Here is a 12369-nt window from a genome sequence, read left to right on the forward strand (position 1 = left end):
GCCGCCAGCGCCCAGCGCAGCGCGCCGCCCCTGCGCGCCTCCGCCACATCCCCTCCCGCGCCTCGCAGCTCGCCGCCCGCCTCCCGCCTCCCGCCTCCCGCCTCCCGCCTTCCCCGAGCCCGCAGCTCCTCCCACTGCAGCCGGGGTGACACCGAGGCGCTCCCGACCCCTGACCTCTAACCCGGGTTTCTCCTCCGGCCGCCCCTCCTTACTGCGCTTATCGCCCCCTCCCAGTCAAGCTGGTCACATTGTTGCTGTTTCACTGCGGCTGACTGGAGGCCAGGGAAGAGAGTGGGGAGACGGTGTCGCAAAGAGGAGGCTGAGACTGCCCTCTCCTGCTCCAGACACGATGTCGGGGCCTCGCGAACACCCCGCCGCCATTCTGCACTTTCACCGAGGCTTCGCGATGGAACACAGGACCGGACGGCCTTGCAGAGAAGCGGCTCCTCGTCTGCGTGGAAGGAAACCGGAGTCCTGGCTCTGTTCAACGAAAATTGTCTGTGGGAGTAGGGATGGAGGAGGTGACCCAGAAAGATCACTCTGTTAAAGACCCTTGCTCATCGCTGCCCTGGGGGGCACATAGGAGGTGCCCGTGACCTGCCCTGTTACCCTTTCCTGGTTTTGCCGTTATTTTTCTCATTGCAATTTGACTTTGCCTGTGTCTCAGTCTCCCTCTCTCACCCTGAGCCGGCACTGCGCTTTTTCATCTTGATGGCTCCCACAGTGCCGGCCTCTGAGAACCTGTTTGCTAAGTGATTGAGAAACTGCCATATCCAAAAAAAATTAGGCACCAACTGGACTTCTCTGGCTCTATTCCAAGAGGTATTTCCAGATTCATTTGTGTTTATTTGTTATTTGTTTTTAAATCCAGACCTCTTTTACATCTTTAAATGAAGCCTTCTTTTTCTTTTTTAAACAGCTTCAGGCAGCTTCCATGACAGTCTGGATGATGTAAGGAGAATTTTAAGGCACACATGCAAGGTGGTTAACACACCTGCCCTGGACACCTGTGCACCATCACTTTCCAGATCAGGCGGTACCTAGGTATACTGGGGAAAACAAGAGAAGGGACTGCATGTGCTGTGAGGAAAGGTTAAAAGCCCAGTGCAACTGAAAGGGATTCATGTAAGTAAAAGTCATCAATAATGAGGTCAGAAAATCAAAATGACAACGAATCCTGGATGATCCTTACTAAAATGCAGGGGAGGTGGGGATCATCCCCCAGCTGAAGCACATGTTTGCCGGCACTTGCTTTGTGCCAGTCCCCCCACCCCTCAGACCTGATGTCTGCATTTCAGAGTTTAGCTGGCTTTGAGTTTGCTGCAGCAAAAAAAGAAATATCCCAAATGTGACTGGGCAGAGAGGGCCCAGAACTGGCAAGAAGCTGCAGGGAGGAAGGAAGAATCACAGAGAGGATATTAAAGAATTGACTGTAATGAATACCTTTAAAGTATTATTTGGGCTTTGCCCTGGCAAACTCCTTTGGGAGTTACCTTTTTTCCATTCCTCTGGTTGGCAGGAATTCAGCCATTCCTTAAACTGGGAGAGAAGGGGGAGGGGTTGATGGCAGTGGGGTGAGAGAGGAGAAAAAAAACTTCACAGCATCTGCACTTGATTCATTTATTCCTTTGATAAATATTTCCTGAGTGCCTATTATGTGCCAGAAGCTGTTCCAGGGACTGGAAACGTATCAGCAAATAAAACAGACACCCCTCCCCCCAAATAAACCTCTGATCTCATGGAACTTCCATTCTACTGTGTATGTGGAGGAAAGTGATAAACATCTGGAGAGATGTGTGGGGGTTAAGTTCCCAGGAGAGAAGGAGGCCTGGAAGGGAGCTGAGAAAGCTGGGTGGGTGGGAGTGAGGGCACCCAGGAAGAGCAAAGGGCACAGTTTTGGAGAGGCAGCTGGGTGAGAGGACCCCTGGCTCAGCACACTGATCTGGTCCTGGAGAGGGAGCTCAGCCTCAGGCCAGAGGCCTCCAGAGAAGTCCTCGCTACTTGCTGTAGGTTTTATTTTTGAGCTCCGGGCTAACTGTTACTTGAGCCTTTCTGGAATTTTCTGGGGGTGGGGGTGGGGGTCGATGTGCTTCTGTTGGCATCACAGGGCTTGTCCTCATCAGTTCTCTGTGTATGAAGTCAGGATATTTCCCCAAAGCACAGAACTCAGCAAGGAGAGGAGAGCCCCCTGCCCAGCAGGCTTTGTGATGGCCTGTCCTGGGTGTATGTGTGCTGCCCCCTGTGGTGCTAGGAGACCCTGGCTCCAGCCCTCACCCTCAACTCTGGGATGTGTTAGGGGAGAAGAAAGGGGCCTGGGATAGCAACTGATTTTGAGCTTCCTGTCAATTCTAGGATCTCAGATGTCTCCCCCAGCCTAACACTCCATCTTGGGACTCTGCCTGCTCTCTCCCTTCTCCGTTCCTCCAAGATCTTGATAACTGACAGGTTTCAGCAAGACCATGAGGCAACCACAGTTGGAAATTCCTAATTCCCCAAGCTTCTTTCCCCCATGATCCCCTTTTCTCCATCCTCCATCCCTAGATGCCCCAGTTTCTTCTGGATGTCAAGGAAGAGCATCTGTCTGGGAGCCACGTCACACCAAGATGTCAGCCGTATGGCTTTCCCTCACGAGGAATAAGGGTGAGGCAAAAGAGTAGGAAGAGATGGTAATATTTGATCCCAGAGTGACGCTGCTGGGAGTTGTCAAGTCCCTGTAGCCTTACTAGAGCCCCCTGAATGAGGCCCTTGCTATCTGAGAACTCAAGTTGATCCTGGCAGCGAGGAGATCATAGAGCTTGAAATCAGTCATTTACCACCCCCTCCCCCAAACTCCAATGGGGGCTTTGTGCTGGGCTCAGCCTTGGGTGACAAGTCCCATCCAGCCTAGGATTGTGGCTGCCAAAGCAAGGTCCCATCCATGGATACTCAAGCCTCCCCCTTTTGGCATTCCAGCTCCTGCCAGGGACCGGCCCCTCCTCCTTCAGGTCCAAATCAAGGAGCTAGCATCTTTTCCCAGAATGCTCTGCTTCCCCCCAGCCCCGTTAATTGAATTGCTTTATCAGATCATCATTGGGGTGGGGGGGGTGACAATGCCTTTCCCCTCAGGGAGGGCAGAGAGGAAGGAGGGCCAGTGAAGGCTGAAAGCCTCTGGTTTATCAGTTCATTTTGTCTTGCCCCTCACACCCAACTCCATGCAGCCTGCAGAGACTAGCAGGCTCCAAATTACACACCCAGAGCTGTTCCAGGAGGGATCTGGGGAGACCTCAGGCTCAGCGGAGAGCCCTTAGGGAGACAGGTCTTGTGGAGGTTGACTGGAGTGGCTCTGCCCATGGGCTGAAGGCACGGATGGGGTTGCTGTGAAAACCCCAGAGAAAGGTATATTTGAGGCTCTTGACAGTTCCCAGGATGACCTTTGCTGGCCCAGATTTTGGGGTAAGGAACCAGAAGGGCACAGGCCATAAGCTTGGGCCAGGCCAGGACTCAGGGTCTCCTAAACCAGGACTTGAAGTCAGCGATGGGGCTGAAAGGGACCTGGGTGCCAGCTCAAAGGCACATTCCCCTTGAGGGATTTCAAGTCTAAGAAGCAGCAGTGAACTCGGGGGTTAGAACAAGGGCAGGGAATGATGTGGGGGCCCACGTGGCCTCCTCACATGGAAAAGTCTTCCTGGGAATCACAGGGCCAACTGAGTGGACCCAGAACCCTTGTTGGACAAGGCTGGGACCCAGCCTAGGTCCAGAGAGCCCGCCCCCACCCCACACCCCACATGGTAGCTCTGAGCCCAGTTGGCAAGACACCTTGGCACTCGGCATTTCTCCATCTAGAAAAGTACAGACTCCTCCACCTGGGCTAAATTCCAGTCAAACTGGCTCATTCCATTAGGGTAGTTGATTAGTCCTGAGAGGTCCGGTCCCCTCCACCAGTGTCCTGGGGAGAGGGGAAGGAAGCAGCTGTCAGGAGAGGCAGTCCAAACTCTGGCTCCTCTTTGTTGTCTGTGAAGCCCAGGGAGCCATCTGTGCTCAGGTCAGCCCTGGGCAGCAAGGAGAAGCCCAGGGCCTGGCCAGTTCTGACCCTGGCAGCCAGAGGGTGGACTGCCACTGCATCTTTCTATTCAGCAGCTGGTGCTTGCCTGGCATAATCTTAATAATGGTTTGTTTGCAGGCGAGTAACAGATACAGCCTGCTGCCCATCTCCCAGGTTTCTTCTTAACTAAGACTGTGTCAGTTAAGCACCCGGCAGTTTGCCTGTCACCCACTGGGTTTGCCAGTGGGTGGGTCATTCCAAATCAGATTGTGCCTACCTCTGCAAGGCAGGGACACCTGTCTGTTTCTTCTTGGCCTGTTCCCAGTGCTTAGCACTATCCGAGGCACACAGAAGATGCAATTCATGCTTGATGTATAGAATTAATGAAGTAGGTAGGGTAAGGATAGGAAAGGGTTGGAGCCCTTCCGATCAATACCTTGCTGTGTGGTAGAGGGAGCACTGGACTGGGAGTCAAACTAGGCTTTGGCCCCATTCTACCATTGCTTGGTTGAGAGAATTCTGAGTGGGTCTCTTCACCTTTCAATGCCACAGTTTCCCCATCTGTTTTATGAGGAGATTGGGCCAGCAAATCACTAAGGTATGTATTCTGGTTACTATTGCTGTGAAATAACTTACCCCCCAAATTTAGTGGGGTAAAAATACAACTGCCATTTCAGTTTGCTCAGTTGAGTTTGCTGATTTTGTGGGTCAGAAGTTAGGAAGGACTCATCCGGATAGTTCTTTATTAGGGTCTCTCATGCAGCTGCACTCAGATGTCACCTGGGGCTGCTGTCCCCCAAAGCTCAGCTGAGCTCAACGTTCAAGATGGCACGTTCATATGGCCAGCAGGTGGCGCTGGCTGGCAGCCAGGAGCTTGGCTGAAGCTGTCAAACGAAGCACCTACATGGCAGGCTCAGGATAGTTGCATTTCTTACATGGCAGCTGGTTTCCCTCCAAACCAGGATCCCAAGAACACCGACGGAAGTGGCATGGTCTTTTCTAATCTAGCCTCAGAAGCCATATAGCATCACTTCCACCAGAGTCGATTGGTCAAAGGAGGTACTTGCCCACCCAGATTCACAGGGAGGGGCATATACTCAGCTTCTTCATGGGAGAGTGTTAAAGAATCACAGGTCCTGTTTTTGAACCACCACATCACTGCAGTCTGTGGGGTCCTTCAGCTCTGGCCCAAGCCCCTGTGGCTGAAGCTGGATAAAGGTTTGCATCAGATGTGGGTGTTTGTTGGAGGAACGGGACAATGTACGGAATCAGTGAGCTCACCCCAGCCCCCCGGCTCTGGGTCCCCGCTTCTCTGCAAACAGTGCCTTCTCTTTCCTCCTTCCTTGGGTTTTTCAGGGTTTTAGGCCAAAACCATCTGGGAGACAGCCTCATTGCACTGGTGATGGGGACCCCAGAATGAGGCAGACTCCATAGCCTCACCCAGGGTTGCAAGAAGAAAGGAATCTAATAATTAATGGGTGCCTATTGCATTCCAGCATGAAATGCATTCTGTACTGTTTTCCAACATATATTCCAGATGGAGTTTGTTTATTCTCCACAAAAACTCTGTAAGGAAGAGAATCGATTGCCATTGCCCTTTTACAGATTAGAAAATGGAGGTTTGGAGGGTTGAGGGACTTGCCCAAGGTTGTCCCGTTTATGACAGAGCCATGGGCCTGCCCTGGGCAAACATGAGGTAGAAGAAGCTCTCTCTTGTTCTCCCACTTGCCCTTCTCCTCTCCCTCCCTGTCTGCTCCCTTAACCCAGGGCACAAAGTTAGACGCTTACCTCCCCAGAAGAACTCACCTGTTCTGTGTCCCAGTTCTGTGTCTGTTGGCTGGATGTGCCCTCAGGAGAAAGCAGTTTCCATTTGGGTGCCAATGACTGACAATAGATCCCCAACACTGTGGGGTAGCCCATTACCTGGGTAGTCACAAATTCTTTGACACCTCTCCCATTGACAAGTAGGATCTCTGCACCCTCCCCTACATTCTAGGCCGGCGCCGTGACCCATAGAATACGGTGGTAGTGAGACTGTGCCATTTCAGCTTCCACCTCTGTCTCTTGGGACAATCTTTCTGGACACTCTGAGCTGTCGTGTGAGAAGTCTGGCCATCCAAAGATCAACTGTGCTGGAGAGACCAGTTGTGGACACTCTTGAGTGACAGTCCAGCTGAGCCCAGCCTTCCAGCCAGCCCCACTCAGGGGCCAGACATTTGAATGACGTGAATGAAACTCACCTGCCAGTCAACTGTTACTGAGTGACCTCAGTTGCCACTAGAAGAGACGTTCAGAGAAGCCCTGCCTGAATTCCTCACCCACAGAACCCTGAAATATAATAAAATGGTTGTTCTAAGCTGCTAAATTTGGTGGTAATTTGATATGCAGCAATAGATGACTGGAGCAACACGTATTATCTCCTGCAATCCATTCATTACTTCTGCTTCACAGACTAGGAAATTTAAGCTCAGAGGGACTCCTAGGAAGCACAAGGTGGAGCTGGCATTTGAACTTGGGAAGTCTGACCCCAGAGATCCCTGGACCCAGCCCCTTGCTATACTGCCCTCTCGTGGGTCTGCATGCCCCTCCTGCAGGAGGGTTGGCACTCCAACCAGAAACACTACCTTCTACTAATGGAGTGAATGAATTTATAAGGAGCGATGTCTCTAGCACTGGGACATTATTCTGACTGAGATGGGGAGACTTGGAGACAGGGCTCAGGGCTCCTCCAGCCACAAAACTCAGGACTGTGGGGGCTGATTTATTTATTTTCTGTTCCCATAGCTGGCATGGAGCCTGTCCACGGTGGGTGCTTAATAAATGTTTGTTCAATGAATATAATCCACAAAGGAATACGTGATGTTGTGGGAGAGGAGGGGAAACACGCTGGTATCTGGAGAGAAAGGTTTTCCTGCCATCTGGTGGCTGTTCTTGGAACAACACTTTCCTCTCTGGCGGGAGATGAAAATGGAAGGTTCCTTTGAGAACCTTGGCTATGTGTGTGTGTGTTGGAGATCAAGCTGCATCATTTCATACTGGATGGGGTGGGAAGCAGGACTTCTCGCCTCTTCCAGTGTCTGGGCTCCTTGAGGATGTGGCAGGAAGAGCAGCTCTACCCCTACTCCCCAACTCTACACTACCCCCACTCCGCCACCTAATAAATAAATGCTTGGGATTGAAATTTGAGCAAATAGGTTATATCTAATCCTATATTTCATCCTTATCTTCTGTTTAAGTTTGGAGAAGGGAGAGCTCCCCTTAAGAGAGGGGCAGCTTCTCAGAGCTTACAGCATGGCCTGCTTCCCATGAACCCACCTCCCAGCACTCCCAGTCCCCTGCTGCCCCCTCTTCATTCCCAGCCCCCAAGCATGCCCTTCCTTGAGATGGGCCTCAAAGCCCCGCACTTTAGCAGAGCTGAGAGGTAGACCTCTTCCCTGCAAGAAGGCCAGGTGGGATTTTCCCCTGCAGGGTTCTGGAAGAGGACTCTGCATCCTCACATCAGTCTGAGCCTCACTTTCCTCACCTGGATGTGGACAGCAAAGTCTCTCTCTCAGAGAATTGTTGCAAAGACCACATAGTAGATGCGTGGAGGACGTGGAACTCAGGAAGGCCCACTAGAGGCGTGTACGTTGCTAATCCCTGGGATAATTCTTAGGAATATTAATGCACGTTCCCGCGCACCCTCCCCTCACTCCTCACGCATTCCACCAGCACCCACAACTCCCACAGCAGCCCTCTCTGACTCTTACCCCAAAGCTTCCCTCAGGCTCTCTGGCTCCCCACCCCCACCCCCACCCCCCAATCCCAGGGGCAGGTAAGAAAAGCAAGAGGGCACTGGTAAGAACAGACACTTTATTTTACACCATGGTTGGGGAGAATAGAGAGGAAGGAGGGGCTCGGAGGGGTGACAGTGCCACGTCCCCTCCCCTGGGCTGAGTGATCCTGACCCCAGGCTCTCACCAGCCATGGGACACACAGCCTCGAACTGGCCGAGCTTGTGCCAGAACTCAAAGTGACTGCTTGGTGCGTGCGCATGGGTCTGTACAAAGCAGGGCCTTGGGTGAGAAGGGGCAGCAGAACCCCATGTTTCAGGGCCTGGTGGAAGGAACTGGGGATGCTCAGGGAGTTGGGGTTCATCCCAACCAGTTTCTCTTCTCTTTCCCACAGTAGGATGTGCTCTGCTGGGCAGGGGGAGGGGGCGTGCCTATGAAGAAGGGCGAAGGGCAGCCCTGTGCCCTGTAATACTGCAGGACTGTGAGGGGCCCAGGACCAAGCTGCTTCCAGGCCCCCGTCTCACTCCCTACGGAAGGCAGGTGACCCAGGAGGCCTTCTCCAGGCCCTAGGAAAGCAGCATCCCCTGCAGATTTATTGCTGGAGGGCAGAAGCATCCTCACTGGCACCCAATTGCGTGCCCACCTGTCCACCCCACCTCCAACACGCGTCTGGGCCTTGGGCTTCAGGTTGCCTCAGTGGAGAGGGCAGAAGGCTCCCTGAGCTAGAAGCTGGTGATTGGTGCTGCAGGGAGGGCAAGGGCAGGGGTCAAGGGGACTCTTTCACTCATACCCCCGCCCAGCCCCCACCCCAGTGACTCACAGCCATGGAGTCCACTCTGTCTCCCAGTTGGTGCTGCACCTACAGTTCTGAGGCCAGCGGGGATGGGGACCCTGTGCAGGGACTTGGGGACCGGCCCCTCTCTGGCCACCTCCTGCTCCCTGGGGAATCTGGAGCTGCATTTCACCTCATCAGGTGGCCCCACGTGCCCCTGAAACCCTCTGGCCTCGCCCGACTCCCAGCTCCCCTGAGGAGTGTCTGCAGCAGAGTAGAGGGGGCAGCTGCTACTTTCTGGACAGTCAGGACTATCTCGAGGACAAAGCAGGGGCAGAGGCACTGCAAGCTGCCCTCTCGGGGTCTCACCATCTTAAGAAACCCATTCCTTTTCCTGCAGATGAAGAGCTTGTGCCTCCAGTGGGAACAGCGAGGGGTTGATGGGAAAAGAGATTTGGGGGATTTTTTTTTTTAACCCCAAGGGCCCTCCTTCCCTGTTTCTGGCAAGCCCAGTAGCATGAAGGTGATGAGTCACCGGTGAGAAACACACTCCTTTCCCCACGGCAGGGGGCTTCCTGAAGGACCCCACTCTGAGGCCGAGCGTAATGCAGTGGAGAGCAGGAGGGAGAGGCAGGTGGAGGGCAGAGTGGTCTTCAGGGATGAGGTGAACACTGGGAATCACAGATCAGCACCCTGCACATGCCCACACCCACCATACGCACACACACACACGCACACACACCGAGCTCTGGGCCCTACGTCTAACACACGGCAATGACACAGCCGGGACGGGGCACGGCCGACAGCAAGAGGCTACGAGCACTGCTGAGCCCACGGAAATCAAGCAGGCGGCCCCAGCTCAGCCCCCTCCCGCAGGCTGGAGGGCTGGGGCTGGCCCAGCCGCACGCTACAAAATTAAAAATATATCAAATATACAATGAAAATAGATCTGTACAGCACTGAGGATGAAAATAGTCCACCAGCCACGATATAATATTGGGTTTGTCATTTAACAGCATTTACACCCACATGTACAGATTGAATATACAATAGAAATAGAATATATAGAAGAGTATATATAGTAGAGTGTCTCTCCTGGGGCCTTGCTTTCCCTGTTGCTAATTCTGCTTGGGACTCGGCATGGGGCCAGGCGGGAGGTGTTGCCAGGTGAGGGGGCCTGAGGTTGTGCCCCCAAAGGCTCATCTCTCTGGGGAAATGTGAATATTCCTCTACACCCAAACACCCAGGAAGGACAGGCAGGCTGGGAGGGCTAGGAAAGATGGGAAGGTGTGGGGAAGAGGTGAGTAAGGGAGATGGCGGGGGGAGGGGGGAGGACAGAAGAGGAGCTGGATAAGGGTGGAGATGGGGGGAGGACCAAAGGGTGAAGGAGGGGACCCTGGGCCTGTCCTGTCCCTCCAGTTGCTGAGAGCAGTCAGAGCTACAGGCACCAACAGTGACTCGGGACCCTCCAGGGTCCTGCCCTGCACATGGCTCTCATGGATGGAGAGGTTTGCTGTCTCAGCCAGTCCTCCATCCATTCATCCACCCATCCATCCATCCATTTATCCATTCATCCACCCTTCCTTCCCTCCCTCCCTCCTTCCTTCCTTCATCCTTCCTTCCTTCCATATATCCATCCACCATTCCTTCCATCCATCCTTCTTTCCTTCCATCCATCCATCCTTCCATCTGTCTGTCCACTGCCTGTCCACCCACCCTTCCGTCCATCCATTCATCCCCCATTCCATCCATCTTTCCATCCATCCACACTTCCATCCATCCATCCATCCATCCGGTCACTCAGCAGACATTTATTCTCCAGTTAGGCTCTGCATCCTCTGAGCCTGCTCTCTAAGGGCAGTCCTCCTTCCAGGACAGGCCCTGAAGGTCAGAGCAGGTAGGGTTGCTGCCTGAGGGCTGCACCCTCCTGGGAGGGCTGAGCCTCAGGACAGGGGCTGGGCCTTCCCCCTCAGCAGCCTCTGCTGTCCACAGCACTGCCAGTGGGGACTCCCACCAAGGACCTGGGGGGCTTGGGCGAGAATTCCAAGGTGTCTGCACATGGTGAGCATACTGAGTGCCTGGGCTTGTGTGACAGGGAGAGTGGTGGCAGCCCAAAAGGGCAGTGAAGTTATCTGTCTTTCTCCCAGGCTCAAGGCTTCCTGGGTGTGAGCCCCTGAATTCCAGGGACCCCTGTTACAGGGGAGAAGCTGCCACTAAAGAGAAAGTCTGGCCCCAGGTGAAGGGAAAGGGAGTGTGCTTCACGATTGTGCTCCAAACCATCTAAATTGTGCTGTGACCAATATAATTGTGCTCTGGAAATCTCTCCTTGCGCTGTCCCATTCTCTCTCAAGGAAACCACCGTCCTAGGCTCCAGGCTGGCTGGGGACCGGGGGGTGGGAGGTTACAGCTAAGCTGTAATTGAGATCGGGAAGGGGTCTGCGCCCAGACCCTGCCCTCCCAGGCCAGGATGCAGGAGCACACCCCACCTACCCCAGGCAGGGGCCAGAGCACTGCAGATTCCACCCCGGATCCTGGGGCTGAGGACAGCCTCGCTCCCACCCCAATGGTTGGCAAGGTTCATGCTCAAAACAGAAAGTTCCATCCACCCACACAAACTGAGTCCAAGCCTGAGTCCTGGCACCCCCATCCCCACCTCCAGCCTTAAATCAGGCAGCCTTCTGGCCCAGGAGCAGCCCTGTAAGGGCTTGGCAGGATGGTGAGCTCTGCTCTCAGGACACCAGCACCTGGCAGGACAGGGAGAGGCCCAAGCCCTCAGAACTGCAGGTGGCAGGTTTCGGGAAGAGCAGGAGAGTGGAGTGACCCTTAAGTGGCCACTTGGAATCTTCCCTGCGCTGGGATTCAGGACTTCTGGATTGTTCTGGTTATTTGGCTAGAATTTGGTGAGAGGATCTCAGAAGGTTAGGTGGGTCAGGGGCTGGACTGGAGGGCAGAGCCACTCCCAGCCCCTACTCAGGTCTAGGGAGCAGAAGTCAGCTGGCACTGGGTTGGGGGCTGTGGCAGGACAGACCCTCTCTCCTTGGGCAGAAGGCCTGGGGGCCACTGTGGAGAGAGAGGCCAGGCCGGGACTAGTGGTCAGGTCGGGCCTGGGGGCAGAGCGGGCAGGGTGGGACAGTAGTCACAGCTCTGACTCAGGGGTGCTGGCCAGGAGGTAGCCACTCCCGTAGCGTCCATTGGGGTTGCTGTTGGTCTCCAGGGGCGACGTGCTGCCAGGCCCCAGGTAGGAGCGGTGAGTGGGCATGGGGGAGGGCGCCTCGCTGGGCACCTTGCTGAGGATGAAGCGGGTCTCGTCGTTCTCCTCCAGGTTGGAGATGTCCTTCATCATGCGGCCCTTCTTGTAGGACACGGAGAGGGTGTTGGAGCCATCGGAGAGCAGGTGGAAGTGCCGCAGGACAAAGACCACGGGGATGGGCAGGATGGCCACGGCAATGAGGGTGATGAGGATGGCCATGGCCCAGTTGGGGAAATACAGGTAGCGCTCGGCAGCCTGGGGGTGGGTGGGAGGCGGGGTGGGGTGGGGGTGAGGGCTGCTGCTGGACACTGTGACAGCCCTCACCTTCCCAGGACCTCCAGGACAGCCTCTTCCTGCCCTCGCCTGTTGCCTTCCTCCTCCCTCCCCATCCGCCACCCTGGCCAGGCACCAGCAGAGATGAGAGCCATCCAGGATGGCTACTTGAGTTAGCCGGTCATGCTGGTCAGGAGCCTGAGCCTGTCTGGGTCTCAGTTTCTACACCTGTAAAATGGATAAGTAATTGCATCCCCCAGACAAGGAGAGAGAATAAGGG

At 54.5% G+C, this 12369-nt stretch overlaps 1 protein-coding gene and 1 long non-coding RNA gene across 3 annotated transcripts in view; one reads left to right on the forward strand and one right to left on the reverse strand.

The window, feature by feature from the left end:
* The first annotated feature begins 135 nt into the window (after positions 1-135).
* LOC119526906 lies at positions 136-6717 on the forward strand. Its single transcript, XR_005215284.1, has 4 exons — positions 136-822; positions 920-1125; positions 2542-2640; positions 6018-6717. It is a non-coding gene; the product is annotated as an uncharacterized LOC119526906 (long non-coding RNA).
* A 3533-nt stretch (positions 6718-10250) lies between these two features.
* Positions 10251-12369, reverse strand: part of SLC6A17 (solute carrier family 6 member 17) — a 43775-nt gene continuing 41656 nt past the window's right edge. For both annotated transcript variants that reach the window (XM_037826439.1, XM_037826438.1), the window contains exon 12: positions 10251-12071. In XM_037826439.1, coding sequence (XP_037682367.1) covers positions 11703-12071 — 369 coding nt within the window. In that variant the 3' untranslated portion in view covers positions 10251-11702. The remainder of the gene's footprint in view (positions 12072-12369) is intronic.

This window comes from Choloepus didactylus, chromosome 2, assembly GCF_015220235.1.
Source record: "Choloepus didactylus isolate mChoDid1 chromosome 2, mChoDid1.pri, whole genome shotgun sequence".
Taxonomy (NCBI): domain Eukaryota; kingdom Metazoa; phylum Chordata; class Mammalia; order Pilosa; family Megalonychidae; genus Choloepus; species Choloepus didactylus.